This window comes from Erinaceus europaeus, chromosome 9, assembly GCF_950295315.1.
Source record: "Erinaceus europaeus chromosome 9, mEriEur2.1, whole genome shotgun sequence".
Taxonomy (NCBI): Eukaryota; Metazoa; Chordata; class Mammalia; order Eulipotyphla; family Erinaceidae; genus Erinaceus; species Erinaceus europaeus.
Genome location: NC_080170.1, coordinates 5,638,239 through 5,659,424, shown reverse-complemented (window position 1 = coordinate 5,659,424; position 21,186 = coordinate 5,638,239). Strand labels below are relative to the sequence as shown.

Below are 21,186 nucleotides of genomic sequence, written 5' to 3'. Positions count from 1 at the left end.
CGAGAAGATATGGGAGGTTTCTGTCACTAGTCTCAGTGACAGTGGAAACTGCTGGAACGTGGGTATGTCAGCACAGAACAGCAGGCCGTCGTGTGGCCAGGCCACCCTGGGGCTGGGCACACTGCACTCCAGGAAAGGGTGGCGTCGTGGGATGTGGCGTGGGGGACGGGAGGGGCGGCGAGCCCTGACTCAGCGCAGCGCCAGAGCGAGGAAGCACCAGAGAAGCCAGCGAGGCACCAGTACTGTGCGTGCCTTAGATAGCTGAGAACCGAGTGCCAGCTGCTGCCACAGGCGTCCCAGCCCTGAGGACAGAGATCGATTGAGAGAGGAGGGCGAGACACCTGCAGACCCACTTCACCACCTGTGAAGCCACCCTCCTCCTGCGGGTGGGGAGCCAGGGATTCCAACTGTGATCCTTGCACTGGTCCTTGCGCCTCATGCCATGTGCGTTGAGCCTGATGTACTACCACCTTGCCCCCATAAATGAAATTTTAAAGAAAGGTTTAAGGGGCCGGGTAGCGGCACACACAGTCAAGCACACGCAGTACTGAGTTCCGGGCCTCGCAAGGATCTGGGTTCAAGCGTCTGGCTCCTCGCCTACAGGGGAGACACTTCACAGGTGGTGAAGAGGTCTCAGGTGTCTCTCTGTCTCCCCCTCCTCAGTTTCTGTCTGTCCTAGCCAATAATCCATGGCCGGGATTCGCAGGGCTTCAGCATATCCCCCCCCCCTTCTTCCCCAAAGTCCTTTGCTCTGGTCCAGTACGCCACACCTAGTCCCAAGTGTGACTTTGTTTCCCATTTCTGTTCTTGTTTCTTAAGTTCTGTCCATGAGTGAGATCATCCCATATTCCTCCTCCCCTTTCTGGCTGATCTCAGCTTAACATGATTCCTTCAAACTTCACCCAAGACAAGGTAAAGAAGGTGAATTTGTGGTCTGGGAGGTGACACAGTGAATACAGTGCTGGACTCTCAAGCGTGAGGTCCCGAGTTCGGTCCCCGGCAACACATGTACCAGAGTGATGTCTGGTTCTCTCTCTCCTATCCCTCTCATTAATAAATTTTAAAAAAAAAAATTTTTTTTAAAGGTGAATTCACAGTTTTCTTGTGTCCCTGGAAGGAGCATTCAGACGTGGCTCCGGTCCCTCAGTCTGGGCACCGAGGAAGTGTGGTGCTCTGGGGAGAAACAGACACCCCACCTCAGGGGCTACAGCTGCCCTGGCCCGTTCAGACCTTCTTTCCCAATGCTGTAAACTGAGCCCTTGTCCCTCCCTTGGCTACAAGCTCTGCTGGTCTGGGGCGGGGGGGGGGGGTTGTAACTCCTTGAGCGTGGCAGACACCGGCCCCAAGCCCTCTCGGCCCTCTGCAGAGACCCCTAGGAGAGTAGACGCTGACCTGCCCACCTTGGCCGCGGCCCTGCCTCCTTCCAGCCCACAGGCTTGCTGAGCCCCGGTGACAGCAAAATAAAGCCAGAAGTTGTTCCTGGAGCCGTAGACTCGGGCGTGCATAAGCCTCCCCTGCTGTGTACAGAACTCACACACTGACAGGAGATGCGGGTCCTGCTGCCGTGTGAGAGGACCAGGGGCCCCGCGCCTGCGTGTCCCCACGCAGCCCAGAGAGAGTCAGCACAAGCCACAGGCCTGGGACTTAGCATGAGTGCAAGGAAGCGGAATCGGGAGATGAGGAGCGAGCAGCCAGGGCTGCAGTCTCTACCCTGACAAGCCCTGGCTTGGCATTTTCCTCTGGCGGGCCCTCACCAGAGCCCTGTGAGCCTCTCTTCCAAATCTCTGTGACTAGGCCCCTCCATCTCGCCTCTGACACCACTTCCCTCCAGCTTATTCTTACCTGAGCCAGGGGCAGGTGCCCCAGCTGGCATTCCTACCCACATGGAGAGAAGAGCCAGAGCTTGCAGGGGGCAAAAGCCCTCACAGGAGACATGCCATACAAAACCCAAAATGGGGCGTGGGGGTTAGATGGCCTAATGGTTATGCAGAGAGTCTCATGCCTGAGGCTCCAGAGTCCCTTGTTCAATCCCCTGCACCACCATAAACCAGGTCGCCAAGGCCCAGCCCTCCCTTAAGGTTTATTTATTTACTGCCCCCAGAGTTACGGCTGGGGCTCAGTGCCTGCACTATGAAGCCACAGTTCGTGGAGGCCATCTTTTTCCATCTTGTTACCCTTGTTGGATAGGACAGAGAAAACTCGAGAGGAGGAGAAGACTGAATGAGAGACACCTGTAGACCTGCTTCACTGCTTGTGAAGCGACCCCCCTGCAGGAGGGAGCCGGGGGCTCAAACCGCCAGCCTTGCATTTCGAACTACATGCGCTTAACCCGGTGCGCTACCGCCCGGCCCCCCCTTATGGGTGTTTTTTTTTTTTTTAATATTTATTCCCTTTTGTTGCCCTTGTTTTTATTGTTGTAGTTATTGTTGTTGTTACTGGATAGGACAGAGAGAAATGGGGAAAGGAGGGGAAGACAGAGAGGGGGAGAGAAAGACACCTGCAGACCTGCTTCACCGCCTGTGAAACGACTCCTCTGCAGGCGGGGAGCTGGGGGATCGAACCGGGAGCCTTCCAACAGTCTTTGAGCTTTGCCACCTGCGCTGAACCCGAGGTTTATTTCTTTTTTCTTTTTTTTTTGTTTTCCACCAGGGTTATTGCTGGGCTCAGTGCCTGCACCATGAATCCACCGCTCCTGGAGGCCATTTTTCCCCCCTTTTGTTGCCCTTGTTGTTGTAGCCTCGTTGTGGTTATTATTACCATTGTTGATGCTGTTCCTTGTTGGATAGGACAGAGAGAAATGGAGAGAGGAGGGGAAGACAGAGAGGAGGAGAGAAAGACAGACACCTGCAGACCTGCTTCACCACCTATGAAGCGACTCCCCTGCTGGTGGGGAGCCGGGGGCTCGAACCGGGATCCTCACGCCGGTCCCTGCGCTTTGCGCCACCGCCCGACCCCGAGGCTTATTTCTGTGACTGCCCGGAGCCCGGCTCAGCGCTGGCATGTGGCTGCTGGGGACCAGCCTGTCTCGGGCCTGGGGCACGGGGTCCCGGTGCACTGCCCGGCTTGGCACTTTCTGCTCCCCCGCCCGATAAACGACTCAAGGGGGAGGCCCGGGAGGGACCCAGCCTGCGTCCGCGGCGGTGTCCGCCCCTGAGAGGCGGCTGACCGCAGGGGGAGCGGCCGCCGAGGCCCCGGGGCTGCGGCTGCGGCTGCGCGGGCTGGGAGGGGGCTTGCGGGGCGGGCGTGATGCTAACGCGGCTGCGGCTGCGTCAGAGGGCGGCTCCGGGCTGCGGGCTGCGGGCTGCGGGCTGCGGTGGAGCCGGGGCGCCGCCCACCTCGCCGGAGCCGCGCCGACACCGCCGGGAGACCCGCCCGACCAGGCCGCCGCCCGGACCACAGCCGCGGGAGCAGGGGGCGCGGGACGACTGCGCGGGCCGGCGGGGACCCCCAGACAACCCGTCAGGGCCGCCGAGGACCCCAGACTCCCGCCCAGGCCGCCGGTACCCCCGACACCCGCCCTGGCCTCCAAGGACCCCCGACACCTGCCCGGGGCCTCCAGGGACCCCTGACACCCACCGGGCGCCCCTGACACCCGCCCGGGCCTCCAGGGACCCCCGACACCTGCCCGGGGCATCCAGAGGGACCCCTGACACCCACCGGGGCCTCCAGGGACCCCTGACACCCACCGGGCGCCCCAGACACCCACCCGGGCCTCTGAGCACCCTAGACACCCACCTGGGCGCCCCAGACACCCACCCGTCGCCCCAGACACCCGCCCGTCGCCCCAGACACCCGCCCGTCGCCCCAGACACCCACCCGGGCACCCCAGACACCCAGCCGGGCACCCCAGACACCCACCCGGGCACCCCAGACACCCACCCATCGCCCCAGACACCCACCCGTCGCCCCAGACACCCATCCATCGCCCCAGACACCCACCCGTCGCCCCTGACACCCACCCGGGCACCCAGACACCCACCCATCACCCCTGACACCCACCCGGGCACCCCAGACACCCACCCGTCGCCCCAGACACCCACCCGTCGCCCCTGACACCCACCCGGGCACCCCAGACACCCACCCGTCGCCCCAGACACCCACCCGTCTCCCCTGACACCCACCCGGGCACCCCAGACACCCACCCGTCGCCCCTGACACCCACCCGGGCACCCCAGACACCCACCCGTCACCCCTGACACCCACCCGGGCACCCCAGACAGCCACCCATCGCCCCAGACACCCACCCGTCGCCCCTGACACCCACCCGGGCACCCCAGACACCCACCCGTCGCCCCAGACACCCGCCCGGGCCTCCGAGCACCCGCCCCGGGCGCGATGAAGGCGGCGAGCTGGCGCGGGGGGCGCGGCGGCTGGGGAGGCGGCGGGCGCGGCGGGCGCGGCGGGGGCCGGGGCGGCGGGGCGCGGGGCCGGGGGCGCGGGGGCGGCGGGGCGGGGGGCGCGGCGCGGGGGCGGGGGCGGCGGCGCAGGAGCCCGCGGGTGGCGGCGGCGGTGGAGCCGCACCGGCACGAGGGCGTGTTCCTGTACCGCGGCGCGGAGGACGCGCTGGTCACGCTGAGCCTGGTGCCCGGCCAGTCGGTGTACGGCGAGCGGCGCGTGTCGGTGGGCGAGGGCGGCGCGCAGCTCGAGTACCGCACCTGGAACCCGTTCCGCTCCAAGCTGGCGGCCGCCATCCTGGGCGGCGTGGGCCACATCCACATCAAGCCGCGCGCCCGCGTGCTCTACCTGGGCGCCGCGTCGGGCACCACCGTGTCGCACGTGTCGGACATCGTGGGCCCCGACGGGCTGGTGTACGCCGTGGAGTTCTCGCACCGCGCCGGCCGCGACCTGGTCAACGTGGCCGAGAAGAGGACCAACATCATCCCGCTGCTGGAGGACGCGCGCCACCCGCTGCGCTACCGCATGCTGGTGGGCATGGTGGACGTGATCTTCGCCGACGTGGCGCAGCCCGACCAGTCCCGCATCGTGGCCCTCAACGCGCACACCTTCCTGCGCAACGGCGGCCACTTCCTCATCTCCATCAAGGCCAACTGCGTGGACTCCACCGCGCCGGCCGAGGCCGTGTTCGCCTCCGAGGTGCGCAAACTGCAGCAGGAGAACCTGAAGCCGCAGGAGCAGCTCACGCTGGAGCCCTACGAGCGCGACCACGCCGTGGTCATCGGCGTCTACCGGCCCCAGCCCAAGGGCGGCGGCAAGTAGGGCGCCCCTCCAGCCAGCGGCTCGCCCGGACTCTGCCGGACAGTGGCCGCCCCGCCTGGGACCCCGGTCCTGGTCCTCCGCCCCGCTGGCGGCCAAGGCCGCCAACCCCCTTCAGCACCTGCGGATGGTGAGACTCGGCCTTTTGCCCCACCTCGGCTGGGCGAGAAGGAGTCCTGCGCGTGGGTGGGGTGCGGCCGGGTAGGAGGGGAGGTGGGGGGGCTTGGTGGGCTGTGGTCTGCTGTGTGCTGTGTCTCGTAGTCCCCATTAAATAGCATTAAGCAAGCCTTCCTGGTGTGTGGGCGAGCTCACTGTGGGTCACCCCCGGGTAGCACTCCCCAGAGCCCTGTGGCCTAAGGCAGCCACAGGCAGAGGGGGGAGTATGGGGGGTGTGGGGTGCTCTGAGCGCCCCAGGGCCCTGCTTCCTCCTTACCAGCGGGGAAGCAGGGCCGGGAGTCTCTGGCGGGCTTGCAGACTTCGGGGACACTGCCAGGGCATGGTCAGGTCTGACCCCAGGAGCCGGGTGAGGTGTGGGCCAGGGGACATCTTAGCCCACCCGGCCCCTCCCACCCGAAGCAGGAGCCCTGAGCTCCCTCGCCTCCTCTTCCAGCCCCCCCCCCCCCATGCCCTGTGCAGTGGTCCCTTCCTGCACCAAGTTACACCTCTGCCCGAGCTGATACAGCCACGGAGGGGGTGGCACCTTGCCGCTGCCCCTCAAACCCGCTGTTGGTTCCCACAGGCCCACGAGGTCTCCCCCTTCCACCTTCAGCACCCACATCTGAGCAGAAGACGCCCACAGAGCTGGGCCCTCCCATGTGCCACTCCTTACTGACTCGGGAGAGAAGACGCAGGGGCCTGGCACCTGCGGCCTGTGGCATGTAGTCAGGCGAGCTGCCGCGCCAGCCCTCAGACATGAAAATACGGAAGGCGGGGGTGAGGGTGCGGTCCGGCCCCCACAGCTCCCCGCTGATCAGCGATGATGGAGCATCAGAAACAGAACCAGAAGAGGCAGCTCCCAGTGTTAAGGAACTCTTAATAATCAAGATGACTGAGGGCGGGGGTAGATGGCATCACGGTTATGCAAAGAGACTCTCATGCCTGACACTCTGAAGTCCCACGTTCAATCCCCCTGCACCACCAAAAACCAGAGCTGAGCAGTGCTCTGGTAAAATAATAATAATAATAATAATAATAATGAGTCAGGCGGTAGCGCAGCGGGTTAAGCACATGTGGTGCAAAGCGTAAGGACTGGCATAAGGATCCCGGTTTGAGCCCCCGGCTCCCCACCTGCAGGGGAGTCGCTTCACGGGTGGTGAAGCAGGTCTGCAGGTGTCTATCTTTTCCCCTCTGTCTTCCTCTCCTCTCTCCATTTCTCTCTGTCCTGTCCAACAACGATGATATCAATAACTACAACAACAATAAAAAACAAGGGCAAATGGGAAAATAAAAAAATAAATATTTTTAAAATAATAATAAGATGACTGAAGCCGAGGTGGGTGAAGGAAGAAAGGAGACCTTTATTTACGCGCGGCCGGGAGCTCAGATCACGCTGAGCACTCCGGCCCCAATCACAGGGCCGGCCCAGGCTGACGTCGGGGTGCAGGCTGGGAGCAGACAGCTCATCACAGAAGCAGAGGCTCAAGGCTGAGGGCTGGGACTGGGACCCACTGCTCAGGGTCTGGCCGCCTCAGTTACTGTTACGCGTCCTGCAGAGCCGTGTCTGGGAAAGGTTAGCCTCAGCATAAGCTACGCCACTGGGGGTGTGGGGGGTCCCTTTAAGGAGGGCGGAAGCTGGCCGGTTACAGAAACCGCCTTCTCAGTGACAGTTCAGTCTGACCCCCACCGTCTCTCCTGGTCGCCTGCTCGCCCGGTGAAGGCCAGCCTGCACTACCCAGCTGCACCGTCTCAGACTCTGCACATTCTTGACCCTTTGTTAGACTCGCAGTCTCTCTGTCCTGCATCGAGGCCTACTTACAAATGCCTCACTATCAGATGACAAGCACAGATTATAAGCATTTCCAGGGGCTAACATCTGGAAGCCTCTTACCATCAGGAAGCTGTCTCTGAGGCCGTCTCAGCAGACACGGAGTTGCTGGACTCGGTACCTTCCAATCTGACTCGCCCAGCCCACCTCCCGGGCCTCATATCCCCCCCCCCACAATGCCAGCTGCTAAGGGCACCGGCGCTTAGCCTGTGAGTAAGTGGATAGAGGCTAGTCTGTTACCTGACAGCCGGCCTCCTAAAAACGAAAGGAAAGAAGCCAGATTGGGGGTTTGAGGATTATTTTAATATTTATCTATTTATTTATTTGTTAATGGATAGAGACAGAGAAATTGAGAGGGGAGGGGAAGATAGAGAGGGAGAGAGAGGGACCCAGGTGGTGGTGCAGTGGGTTAAGCGCACGTGGCACAAAACGCAAGGACCGGCCTAAGGATCCCGGTTCGAGCCCCCGGCTCCCCACCTGCAGGGGAGTCGCTTCACAGGCGGTGAAGCAGGTCTGCAGGTGTCTGCCTTTCTCTCCCCCTCTCTGTCTTCCCCTCCTCTCTCCATGTCTCTCTGTCCTATCCAACAACAACTGCGTCAGCAACAACGACAATAAACAACAAGGGCAACAAAGGAGAAAAATAAAAAATAAAGTTTCTTTAAAAAATAAATAAATAGGGGGCTGGGTGGTGGCACACCTGGTTAAGCACATATATACTTTGCACAAGGACCAGGGTTCAAGCCCCCGGTCCTCACCAGCAGGGGGAAAGCTTTGCAAGTGGTGAAGCAGGACTGCAGGGGTCTCTCTGTCTCTCTCCCTCCCTATAGCCCCCTTCCCTATTGACTTCTGGCTTTCTCTATCCAATAAATAAAGATAATAAAAATTAAAAAACAGACAATAACTCTCTTTTAAAAATAAATAAAAAGAGAGACAGAGAGACACCTGCAGGACTGCTCCACCACTCATGAAGCTTCCCCTCTACAGGTGGGGACCAGGGACTTGAACCTGGGTAGTTGAGCACTGTAATGTGAGTGCTTAACCAGGTGCGCCATCACCTAGCCCCTGAGGTTTATTATTATTTTATGTTTATTTACTTTCCCTTTTGTTGCCCTTGTTTTTTTTTTTATTGTTGTTGTAGTTATTGTTGTTATTGATGTCGGTGTTGTTAGATAGGACAGAGAGAAATGGAGAGAAGAGGAGAAGCAGAGAGGGGGAGAGAAAGACAGACACCTGCAGACCTGTTTCAGCCTTGAAGCGACTCCCCTGCAGGTGGGGAGCCGGGGCCTCGAACTGGGATCCTTATGCCGGTCCTTGTGCTTTGTGCCACATGCGCTTAACCCGCTGCGCTACCACCCGACTCCTTATTGTCATTATTTTATTTTATCTTAATGGAGAATTTCTCAGCTCTAGTTTATGGTGGTGTGGGGATTGAACCTGAGACTTTGGAGCCTTATGCATAAGAGTCTCTTTGCATAATCATTATGCTATTTACCCCCACTCTAATTTTTTATTTATTTATTTGGATAGAGACAGCCAGAAATTGAATGGGGAGATATGGAGAGAGAGAGAGAGAGAGAGAGAGAGATCTGCAGCCCTGCTTCACCACTCACGAAGCTTTCCCCCTGCAGGTGGGGACCGGGGAATTGAACCCTGGTCCTTGTGCACTGTAACATGTGCACTCAACCAGGTGCGCCACCACCCTGGCCCCCCAGGGTTTTGTTCTGCGTTGGTCTTTTTTGGTTTGTGTGTGGGGAATGGAACTTGGGTCTTGTACGTGTAAGGTATGCCCTCCCTACCACTGAGCTACGTGCCTGCTCTAATCCAGCATTTGTTGTTGTTGCCATCAGAATTATCACTGGGGCTCAGCACCTACAGGATGAACCCACAGCTGAGAGGGAGGGGGAAGTGGAGAGGGAGAGGGATGGAGAGACACCTGGGGACCTGCCTCACTGTCTGTGAAGCTTCTCCCCTTGCAGGTGGTAACAAGATTTTTTTTTTTTTTTTGCCTCCAGGGTTATTGCTGGGGCTTGGTGCCTGCACTCCGAAGCTACCACTCCTGGTTGCATAGGGAGAGAGATCGAGAGAGGAGAGAGGAGGGGAAGGCAGAGAGGGGGAGAGAAAGACAGACACCTGCTTCACTGCTTGTGAGGTAACTCCCCCCCCTGCAGGTGGTGAGCCTGGGGCTGGAACCGGGATCCTTGCGCCGGTCCTTGGGCTTTGCACCATGTGTGCTTAACCCGCTGCGCCACCACCTGGCCCCCGGTAATGTGCTTTTAGGCAGGTGTACCACTGCCAGGCCCCTACTTCAGATGATAAGAAAGAGATTTAGTAGGGTGAGGGGCAGATAGCCAAAGCTGAGTGCTGGTTCCAGACACAGACTGGGTCTCTTCCCTTCCTTGGAGAAGTTACTGAGCAGCTTCAGGAAGGCGAGGCCGTTCCTCACGGTGATGGTAGAATGCCAGATTTATTTATTTATTCCCTTTTGTTGCCCTTGTTGTTTATTTTTGTAGTGGTTATTGATGTCGTCGTTGTTGGATAGGACAGAGAGACATGGAGAGAGGAGGGGAAGACAGAGAGGGGGAGAGAAAGACAGACACCTGCAGACCTGCTTCACCGCCTGTGAAGCGACTCCCCTGCAGGTGGGGAGCCGGGGGCTCGAACCAGGATCCTTCCGCTGGTCCTTGCGCTTTGCGCCACGTGTGCTTAACCCGCTGCGCCACCGCCCGGCCCCCAGAATGCCAGAGGCAGAAACAGAAAGCACCAGGCCAGGCTCATCTTGCAATCAAACATCTGCCCCGACTCCCCGACTCCCCAGCTCCACTTCCCTTTGTGGAGGGATCACCCCGGCAACCCAGAAGCCCGTTAGCTTTAGTGCCCTGTGGTGGGTGGTCTCAGGAGTTCAGGGGGGCTGGCTGGGAGTGGGCGCTGCCAGAACCACAGAGAATGGGTGGGACAGGGAGGGGCGGCCAGGACTGAGCAGCGGAAGGTGGGGAGAGAAAGGAGAAGCCGGAGACACGGACTTCGTCCCGAAGAGACGTACGTACGTCTCCGCTGGGAGAAAGCAGCTTTCCAGCCTCCCATCGAGCCACTTCTGGTGAGTCCTCTGACGCTGCCTGAGCCAGTTCTCTCTCATTTGCTCTTGGCTGTCCATCGATCTTGGGGATCTTTCTACAGCGTCTGGGCTCTGTGTTGCTGCGCTCACCAGGCCTGGGCACTGAGCTGAGCAGACATGGACTTTTCAGCGAAGGGGCTGGGCCAGGAGCTCAGGGGTGGAGTCATCTGTTCCTATCCCGGCACCCCCAGAATCAGACCGTTCCCCAGGAGGACAAAATACTGAGACAGAGGTTCCGCTTCGGGCACTGCTGTGACATGAACAGGGTGTGGGGACACCTGTCGCTATGTCCTGGGAAGAGTGTGAGCCTGTGCTGCCCAGTCGGCTGGGGCCCTCCATGCTTCACTGGTGCCCCCCCCGCCACGGCTACTCGAGGTTCACCCGTCCGTGGTCTGTGGTCCAGTCCCACTCTCTGAATGTCTGTGTTCAGACATTCAGAAAACGCCAGAGAAAAGCCTGTGAGTCACCAAGAGGCCTTTGGAAGGGGGCCAGCAGCTACACACCCGGTTAAGTGCACATAGTACTAAGCACAAGGATCTGGGTTCGAGCCCCCACTCTCCCACCTGCAGGGAGGACTCTTCACGAGCCGTAAAAGGGGGTCTGCAGGTGTCTATCTCTCTCTCCCCCCCTCCTCTCTCCATTTCTGTCCTATCCAATCAAATGGAAAATATGGCCGCCAGGAGCAGTGGATTGGTGGTACCGACACTGAGCCCCAGAGAGAACCCTGGAGGAAAAAACAAAAGTCTCCCAGGTGTGCTTAGGGGAGGGTCAGGCTTTGCCGGCCGCCCCTCCTGCCTTCCCTTCTGCACCGGTGTGGTTAGCAGTGGTCTCATCTGGGTCTCTGATCCCGAGGATCCCACTGGATCTGTGAGGAGTCCACCCGGCACAGACCCCTCGAGAGCAAATGGTGACGAGAAGGACTGAGTGAGATCACCCACCTGGACGGCTAGTCTGCTTGGCCCTGTGTGCGACTCAGGTTCTGGCCTGGCCCCACCGCACTGGAGAAAGCTTCTGTGTCTCCTCTACCCCTCTGTCTCTGTCTTCATCTGGGGGAAAAATAAACGAGCTGGGGAGACAACACATGGCTCTGCAAAAGACGGTCATGCCGAGGTCTCAGGTTCAATCTCCAGCATCACCACGAGCCAGAGCTGAGAATGGTATTTCTTTATCATCTCTCTCATTAAAATAAAATTAAATAAAATGAAGTTACTAAAAAGAAAAAAAAAAGGTAAAATCTTTTTTAAAAAAATCTGGCGGGAGTCGGGCTGTAGTGCAGCGGGTTAAGCGCAGGTGGCGCAAAGCACAAGGAACGGCATAAGGATCCCGGTTCGAACCCCGGCTCCCCACCTGCAGGGGATTCGCTTCACAAGCGGTGAAGCAGGTCTGCAGGTGTCTATCTTTCTCTCCTCCTCTCTGTCTTCCCCTCCTCTCTCCATTTCTCTCTGTCCTATCCAACAATGACAACAACAATAATAACTACAACAATAAAACAACAAGGGCAACAAAAGGGAATAAATAAATTTAAAAAAAAAAAATTAAAAAAAAAAAAATCTGGCTTGCTTTGATGAAATCCTGAAGATGAGAGAGAGAGAGAGGGAGAGAGAGAGAGAGAGAGAGAGAGAGAGAGATCCCCTGAAGATTCCCAGGGACCATGGTTTATCCAATTAAATAAGTCAAAGGGGTGGTCTTAGACGTGGGCTTTATGCCCAGTTTTGGAGAGAAGGATGTATAACTGGGTCTCTAAAGCTTTAGCAGACTATCAGTCACGTAGGCAGGGCCTGAAGTGCAGAGCCCAGAGCCCGCAGGCCAGCCCCTGAGCGGTTTCTATGGAGACACGGGGACAAGGTGGCTGTTTTCCGGTGTGAGGTGGGGGAGGGGCCTGGCTGTCCTGGTTGCACTGTCGCTGTGGTGATGATGATGACGGCGATGACCGCAGGTGTTCTGTTGAGCCGTCCTGACTGGTGGGAACGGCTTGACCAGAACAGCCAATTTCCATGTTGATGTCAGCTTGTACAGTTTCAGAGCGCGTGGCTTTGGGCAAAGGGCTCGTTCAGAAAAGTGTGTGTGTGGGGGGGGGGTAGGAGACGGAGCAGTGATGCACCTGGTTAAGCACAAACAGTTCTGAGCACAAGGATGTGGGTTTGAGCCCCTTCTCCCCACCTGCAGGGAGGATGCTTCACAAGCTGTGAAGCAGTGTCTCTCTCTTTCTCTGTCTCCCTCTACCTCTCAACTTCTCTCAGTCTTATCCGTTTAAAAAAAAAATGGAAGTGGGGGTCGGGCGGTGGCGCAGCGGGTTAAGCGCACGTGGTGGTGCAAAGCACAAGGACCGGCATAAGGATCCCGGTTCGAGCCCCCGGCTCCCCACCTGCAGGGGAGTCGCTTCACAGGCGGTGAAGCAGGTCTGCAGGTGTCTATATCTTTCTCTCCCCCTCTCTGTCTTCCCCTCCTCTCTCTATTTCTCTCTGTCCTATGTTGTTAAAATTTCGGAGGCTCTTGCCGGCCGGGTTGGCTTCGCGGGCAGGTAACAGAGACGCGGAGACAACGGCTGGGCAGGGAAGCTGTATTTCTTTATTCAGGAACAACGATTCACAAACTAAGACAAACTAATCATCAAACAGAACTCGGCTGTCTCTTTGTGGCGGCACAAGCACTCTCTCTTACTCTGTAACTCAGGAACTCTCCAACTCTGGAACTCTGGAACTCTCGTACTGGGGAGCCCTCTGAAAACTCTTCCACTGTGGAACTCTCTCTTACTCTGTAACCCTGAAACTCTCCAACTCAGGAACTCAGGAACTCTGTCTAACTCAAGAACTCAGGAACTCAGTCTAACTCAGGAACTCAGGAACTCTCTCCCTTACTCTCGAACTCAGGAACTCTTGGCGCCTGAACAGGGACCTGAACCCTGGACCCTCTCTCTGGCTCTCGGCTCTCCCTCTCTGAGGTCTCGCTCCCTGCTCTCCCCCCCCCCCCCCCCGTGGACGGCCATTGCTGGCTGGCTCCACGTGGTCTGAACCAAACCTCCCCCCCATCCTATAATAAAGATTTGTGTACCCCTTTGCTCTGGACGTCCGCTCTCTTCTCCGCGGTGCAGCCCGACACCAGACCACCTCAACAACAGTCCTATCCAACAACGAACAACATCAACAATGGCAATAATAATAATAACCAAAAAAACGAGGCTACAACAACCAGGGTAACAAAAGGGGGGAAAAATGGCCTCCAGGAGTGGTGGCTTCATGGTGCAGGCACTGAGCCCAGCAATAACCCTGGAGGGAAAAAAAAACAAAAGGGAAGTGCAAGGACCAGCGCAAGGATCCCGGTTCGAGCCCCCGGCTCCCCACCTGCAGGGGAGTCACGTCACGGGCAGTGAAGCAGGTCTGCAGGTGTCTATCTTTCTCTCCCCCTCTCTGTCTTCCCCTCCTCTCTCCATTTCTGCCTGTCCTATCTAACAACGACAACAACAATAACAACAACAATAATAACTACAACAATAAAAACAAGGGCAACAAAAGGGAAAATAAATAAAATTTAAAAAATGGGAAGGGGGAGTCGGGCGGTGGCGCAGCGGGTTAAGCGCAGGTGGCGCAAAGCGTAAGGACCAGTGTAAGGATCCCAGTTCGAGCCCCCGGCTCTCCACCTGCAGGGGAGTCACTTCACAGGTGGTGAAGCAGATCTGCAGGTGTCTGTCTTTCTCTCCCCCTCTCTGTCTTCCCCTCCTCTCTCCATTTCTCTCTGTCCTATCCAACTACGAAGGACATCAACAACAACAATAAGCACAACAAGGCTACAAAAAGGGCAACAGAAGGGGAGAAAATGGCCTCCAGGAGCAGTAGATTCATGGTGCAGGCACTGAGCCCCAGCAATAACCCTGGAGGCAAAAAAAAAAAAAAAGTATTTAGAGTGTGGCAGTCGACATTGGAGACTGGGGGGGACCAGAGCTACAAATTGCTTTATGGCAGGAAGCAAGACCTCCCAGACGGTGACCAGCACTCATCTGAGTGATGTGATGCCCACAATGAGCTCCCAGGATCAAGGCGTCTGGCAGAGGCACAGCAAGGCTGGTTCGTTTGGGAAGTAAGCCACATCCCGATCACCTGCATAACCTGGGCAAGAATGACGTGTGAACACATAGCATGTGTGTCCATTTAGCCAGGACCTTCCTATAAGAAATCTCAAAGGACACCTTGATTTTTAAACCAACCTTGCATGCCTGGGATAAACCCCACTTGGTCATGATGAACAATCTTTTTGATATATTGCTGTAGCCGGTTGGCTAGAATTTTGTTCAATATTTTGGCATCTATGTTCATCAGAGATATTGGTCTGTAGTTTTCTTTTTTGGTTGTGTCCCTGTCTGCTTTTGGTATCAGGGTGATGTTGGCTTCATAGAAGCTGGCAGGGAGTATTCCAGTGTCTTCAATCTTCTGGAAGACTTTTAAAAGTAGAGGTATTAGTTCTTCTTTGAAGGTTTTGTAGAATTCCTTTGTAAAACCATCTGGTCCAGGACTTTTATTTTTGGGGAGATTTTTGATAACTGTTTCAATTTCATTAGCTGTGATGGGCCTGTTCATGTTATCCACTTCCTCTTTACTTAGTTTTGGAAGTTGGTAGGTATCTAGGAAATCGTTCATTTCTTCCAGGTTCTCTAGCTTGGTGGCATAGAGTTGTTCATAGAAGCCTCGCATGATATGTTGAATTTCTGCGGTGTCTGTTGTGATATCTCCTCTTTCATTTACTATCCAATTTATTTGGGTCTTCTCTCTTTTTTGTTTTGTGAGTCTGGCTAAAGGTTTGTCGATTTTGTTCACGCTTTCGAAGAACCAACATTTACTTTCGTTGATCTTTTGTATGGTTTTCTTACATACCTTGATTTTTCTGCTTGGTGATGAATATGGGTTTTTAAGATTTATTTTTTAATATTTTATTATTTTATTTTATTATTTTATTTATTTATTCCCTTTTGTTGCCCTTGTTGTTTTATTGTTGTAGTTATTATTGATGTCGTTGTTGGGTAGGACAGAGAGAAATGGAGAGAGGAGGGGAAGACAGAGAGGGGGAGAGAAAGACAGACACCTGCAGACCTGCTTCACCGCCTGGGAAGCGACTCCCCTGCAGGTGGGGAGCCGGGGGCTTGAACCGGGATCCCTAACGCCGGTCCCTGCGCTTCACGCCACGTGCGCTTAACCCGCTGCGCTACCGCCCGACCCCCACCCTACACCACCCCCATTTTTTTTTTCTCACTGAGGTGATGTTGGTTTTAGAGAACCTGTTCCTGGCCAGGATGCAAGGCGTTTGCCTCTCACCCGCCTGCTCCCTTGAGCTGTCTATCACAGCCTTCTTCCCCATGCATTGAGACTGAGTCTTTGCGCCAGGGCTGGTTTCGGGAAAGCCCCCCTGTGTTTAAGGCCTCGCTCTTTCTCACAGCTCGGAATAGAATTCTGCCTGGGTCCTGGCAGTCACGCTTACCCGGGGTGTGTAAGTCTGTCGGTTCTGTTGGCTGGGTTGTCATCAGCCACTCAGGTAGATGATGGTTTCACGCCTTCAGGTGTTACAAGTTTAGTTCTATTTATTTCTGTAGTTTTTCTTTTAAAATTTTTATTTATAAAAGGAAACACGCGGGAGTCGGGCGGCAGCGCAGCGGGTTAAGCGCACGTGGTGAGAAGCGCAAGGACCGGCGTAAGGATCCCGGTTCGAGCCCCCGGCTCCCCACCTGCAGGGGAGTCGCTTCACAGGCGGTGAAGCAGGTCTGCAGGTGTCTGTCTTTCTCTCCCCCTCTCTGTCTTCCCCTCCTCTCTCCATTTCTCTCTGTCCTAGCCAACAACGATGACAACAATAACTACAACAATAAAAACAAGGGCAACAAAAAAAGGAATAAATAAATTTTTTTTTTTTAAAAAAAGGAAACACTGGGGAATAGAGCAGTGGCACAGCGGGTTAAGCGCAGGTGGCACAAAGCACAAGGACCGGCATAAGGATCCCGGTTCGAGCCCCCAGCTCCCCACCTGCAGGGGAGTCGCTTCACAGGCGGTGAAGCAGGTCTGCAGGTGTCTGTCTTTCTCTCCTCCTCTCTGTCTTCCCCTCCTCTCTCCATTTCTTTCTGTCCTATCCAACAACGACAACATCAACAACAACAATTAAAAAAAAAGGAAACACTGACTAAAGCCATAGGCTAAGAGGGCACAACTCCACCACCAGAACGCCGCACCCCACCCCTGCCTGACAGCTCTCCTGTTCTTTAGCCCTCTGGGAGGATGGACCCAGGGTCACGATGGGGCACAGCAGGTGGAAGGTCTGGCTTCTGTATGTTGTTTTATTTCTTTTCTTTTTTTTTTTTCGCCTCCAGGGTTATAGATGGGGCTCTGTGGTGGCGCTACAAATCCACTGTCCCCATAGGACAGAGAGAAATTGAGAGGGGAGGAGGAGGAAATAGAGAGGGAGAGAGAAAGACACCTGCTTCCCCTGCAGGTAGGTGTGGGGTCTTGAACCTGGGTCCTTGTGCATAGTGATGTGTGCTCTCCCTATGCCAGAACTGAGTTCTCTCTTGAAAATAAATAAATGTTTAAAGGTATCTGTTGTTTGTTTTAGTAAAGCTTCAGAGATAGATCGTCCAAATTTATTTCAGAAAACTTGAAAATCCTCAAATATAAGAACCAGGAATATCTTTTTTTAAAAAAATATTTATTTATTCCTTTTTGTTGCCCTTATTGTTTTATTGTTGTAGTTATTATTGTTGTTATTGATGTCATCATTGTTGGATAGGACAGAGAGAAATGGAGAGAGGAGGGGAAGACAGAGAGGGGGAGAGAAAGACAGACACCTGCAGACCTGCTTCACCGCTTGTGAGGTGACCCCCCTGCAGGTGGGGAGTCGGGAGCTCGAACCAGGATCCTTATGCCAGTCCTTGCGCTTTGCACCATGTGCGCTTAACCCACTGCGCTACCGCCCGACTCTCAGGGATATCTTTAAAAAAATTTTTTATTATCTTTATTCATTGGATAGAGACAGTCAGAAATCAAGAGGAAGGGGGAGACAGAGAGAAAGAGACAGAAAGATACCTGCAGCCCTGCTTCACCACTTGCAAAGCTTACCCCCTGCAGGGGGGGGGGGCAGGAGCTCGAACCTGGGTTCTTGCGCACTGTAATATGTGCGTTCAACCAACTGCACCACCACCCAGCCCCAAGAACCAGGAATATCTTTTAAAAAAACAACAACAACAAAAAAAACGGGAGTGGGGTGGTAGCTCAGCGGGTTAAGCGCATATGGTGCAAAGCGCAAGGACTGGCGGAAGGATCCTGGTTCGAGCACCGGCTCCCCACCTACAAGGGAGTCGCTTCACAAGAGGTGAAGCAGGTCTGCAGGTGTCTGTCTTTCTCTCCCCCTCTCTGTCTTTCCCTCCTCTCTCCATTTCTCTCTGTCCTATCCAACAACGACGACAATAGTAACTACAGTAACAATGAAAACAAGTGCAACAAAAGGGAATAAATAAATACTTTTTTAAAAGTTTAAAAAATAAATAAAAAGGATTTGTACTGGGGCCAGGTGGTGGCATACACAGCAGAGTACACACATCACCTATGCCGTCCAAGGACCCAGGTTCAAGCCCCTGTCCCTGAAGCCTTCCGGGTGGGTGGTGAGGTAGTGCTTACTGCATGTGTCTTTTTCCCCTTCCTATCTTCCCTTTCCCTCGCAATGTGTTTCTGTCCAGTAAAGTAATAAATCAACAGGCTTTGTAGCTATTGCCGTAGGAAGTGACCACGCACCTTGCTCCACCCATCAGGGGCCCCCTGGGACAGGGCAGGAGGAGCTGTCTTCCCTCCGCAGCTCTCCCGGGTCAGCTTCCGTTCCGGGCCATAGTGTGTGGCTGTGAAAAGGGTGATTTAATTGATTGATTGATTGATTTTTTTGCCCTCAGGGTTACTGCTGGGGACTCATAGTGCCTGCACTATGAATCCACTGCTCCTGGAGGCTATTCCCCCCCCCCCCATTGTTGCCCTTGTTGTTTATCGTTGTTTTTGTTACTACTGTTGTTGTTATTGCTGTCATCGTTGTTGGACAGGACAGAGAGAAATGGAGAGAGGAGGGGAAGACTGAGAGGAGGAAAGACAGACACCTGCAGACCTGCTTCACCGCCTGTGAAGCAACTCCCCTGCTTGTGGGGAGCTGGGGGCTCGAACCAGGGACCCTGACTCAGGTCCTTGTGTTCTGCGCCACCTGCGCTTAACCCACTGCGCTACCGCCCGTCCCCCCCCCCCCATTTACTTATGTTTGAGGAGCCAGGGCCTCAGGCATGTGTGACGGGCCACATCTTCGTCCAGATACAGAGGCCGAGGGGCAGCACAGGGCTGGAGCTTTTTTCCTGACGGCCGGCACTCTCAGGTGATTCCAGGGCTCGTCCGCAGTGCTGACGGCCGATTCTTCAGCTCACTTCCAGCTGGAGTTGTTTTTCTGTCTTGATAAATTCTGTCATTAACGGGTGTTGATTCTTGTCAAATGCTTTTTCTGCATCTGGATATCAGGATTTTTTGTTGTCCGTTATTCCTTTTGTTGATATGGGCTATCACATTCGTTTGCTTGTGTGGAACCATTCTTGTTTTACTGGGATAAATCCCACCTGGTCTGACGTGTTGTCCCCGTATTGTTGAATTCACTCCGAGCTATGTTCACTACAGTTTATCACTTGTATTACCATTGCTTTTTGGAATCAGGGTAATATTGGCCTCGAAATATATTTTCATTGTTTTAGAAGTTTGACGACAGGTATTAGACATTTTAAATTTATTTTCCCTTTTGTTGCCCTTGCTGTTTAACATTGTTGTTGTTGGATAGGACAGAGAGAAATGGAGAGAGGAGGGGAAGACAGAAGGGGAGAGAAAGACAGACACCCGCAGACCTGCTTCACCGCCTGTGAAGCGACTCCCCTGCAGGTGGGGAGCCGGGGGCTCGAACTGGGGTCCTTCCGCCGGTCTTTGCGCTTTGCGCCACGTGCGCTTAACCCGCTGCGCCTGACTCCCAGGTATTCGATCTTTGAAGTGCACTAGTGAAGCTGTTTAGTCTGACTGGGAATTTGGTTTGAGGACAATGATGACTGTTTCAATTTCTTTACTCGTGATTGTTCTGTTTTTGTTTCCCCCTGACTCGGTGTGGAATACTATATGACTACATACTTGTTAAATTTTCCTGCATAGTTCGATTTGTGGGCTATAGAGGTGTTCACAGTACTCTATTGTGATATTTACTATTTCTCTGATGTCTCTTTTCTTTTTCTTTATTGGAGGATTAATGTTTTTGTTTGTTTGTTTTTTAACCAAAGCACTGTTCAGCTCTGGTTTAGGGTGGTGCAGGGGACTGAACCTGGGACTTTGGAGCCTCAAGCATGAGAGTCATTTTGCATAACCATTGTGCTATCTACCCCCTGCCCTCCAGCTTCCTGTATTGCCTTATTTTTAAAACTTAAAACAAATTTTTTATACTTATTTTCCGTTTTGTTGCCCTTATTTTAATTTTATTTATTGCCCTTGTTTTTTTTTTTTTTTATTGTTGTAGTTATTATTGTTGTTGTCGTGGTTGGATAGGACAGAGAGAAATGGAGAGAGGAGGGGAAGACAGAGAGGAGGAGAGAAAGACAGACACCTACAGACCTGCTTCACCGCCTGTGAAGCGACTCCGCTGCAGGTGGGGAGCCGGGGTTCGAACCGGGATCCTTATGCCGGTCCCTGCGCTTTGCGCCACCTGCACTTAACCCGCTGCGCTACTGCCCGACTCCCTGTTGCCCTTATTTTTTTGTTTTGTTTTGTTTTTTGCCTCCAGTGTTATCCACTGCTCCTGGAGACCATTTTCCCCCTTTTATCATTGTTGTGTTTATTATTATTGTTGTTGCTGTCATTGGATAGGACAGAGAGAGATGGAGAGAGGAGGGGAAGACAGAGAGGGGGAGAGAAAGACAGACACCCGCAGACCTGCTTCACCGCCTGTGAAGCGACTCCCCTGCAGGTGGGGAGCCGGGGGCTCGAACCGGGATCCTTCTGCCGGTCCCTGCGCTTTGCGCCACCTGCGCTTAACTCCTGTCTTCATTTCTCTGTTCTATCCAATAATGGAAAACTGGACTGTACTGCAGGCACCGAGCCCCAGAGATAACCCTGGAGGCAAGAAAGAAAAAGTCCTTGAGGAGGAGGAGGAGGAGGGAGAGCGGTGAAGACACCTGGCTTAGCACACACAGCATCACCACACGGACCTGGGTTTGAACCCTCTCCCCCCACCTGCAGTTATCTTTCTCCCCCTCAGTTTCTCTGTCCTGTCCCACATGAAAGGAAAAATGGCTTCCAGGAATGGCTGATTTGTTGTGCAGACACCGAGCCTTAGCAGTAATCCTCCCCCACCCCCACCCCAGCATAAACAGGGCTTCCTAAAGCTGTCATCCAAAGTGACCTTGGAATCCGCTGCTTCAAGTTGCCCCAGAGCCCACAGATAACACAGAAATGTACTTTTTTTTTTTGCCTCCAGGGTTATTGCTGGGGCTTGGTACCTACACCACAAATCCACTGCTCCTGGAGGCTATTTTTTTTCCTTTTGTTGCGCTTGTTTTATCATTGTTGTAGTCATTATTATTATTGATGTCATTGTTTGATAGGAAGGAGAGATGTGGAGAGAGGAGGGGAGGAGACGGGGAAGAGAAAGATAGACACGTCTATGGCCATACCAACCTGAACACGCCCGATCTTATCTATCCAAGATAGACACCTGCAGACTTGCTTCACTGCTTGCTTGTGAAGCGACTCCCCTGCAGGAGGGGAGTTGGGGGCGTGAACCGGGATCCTTACGCCGGTCCTTTGCGCCATGTGTGCTTAACCCGCTGCGCTACCATCTACCATCCAACCCC

The 21,186-nt window shown here is 54.6% G+C and overlaps 2 protein-coding genes across 2 annotated transcripts; both read left to right on the top strand.

Annotated features, from left to right (window-relative positions):
* Positions 1 to 3,246: 3,246 nt before the first annotated feature.
* Positions 3,247 to 4,053, top strand: LOC132540244 (splicing factor 3A subunit 2-like). The gene has a single exon (XM_060197012.1). The coding sequence runs from the start codon at positions 3,247 to 3,249 to the stop codon at positions 4,051 to 4,053; it is 807 nt and encodes a 268-aa protein (XP_060052995.1).
* Positions 3,700 to 5,226, top strand: FBLL1 (fibrillarin like 1). The gene has a single exon (XM_007520874.2). The coding sequence runs from the start codon at positions 4,336 to 4,338 to the stop codon at positions 5,215 to 5,217; it is 882 nt and encodes a 293-aa protein (XP_007520936.2). The 5' UTR covers positions 3,700 to 4,335; the 3' UTR covers positions 5,218 to 5,226.
* The last annotated feature ends 15,960 nt before the right edge of the window (positions 5,227 to 21,186 follow it).

Excerpts from the sequence above, each read along its gene's own strand:
- LOC132540244 (XM_060197012.1), top strand. The coding sequence starts at position 3,247 with ATGCTAACGCGGCTGCGGCTGCGTCAGAGGGCGGCTCCGGGCTGCGGG.
- FBLL1 (XM_007520874.2), top strand. The coding sequence starts at position 4,336 with ATGAAGGCGGCGAGCTGGCGCGGGGGGCGCGGCGGCTGGGGAGGCGGC.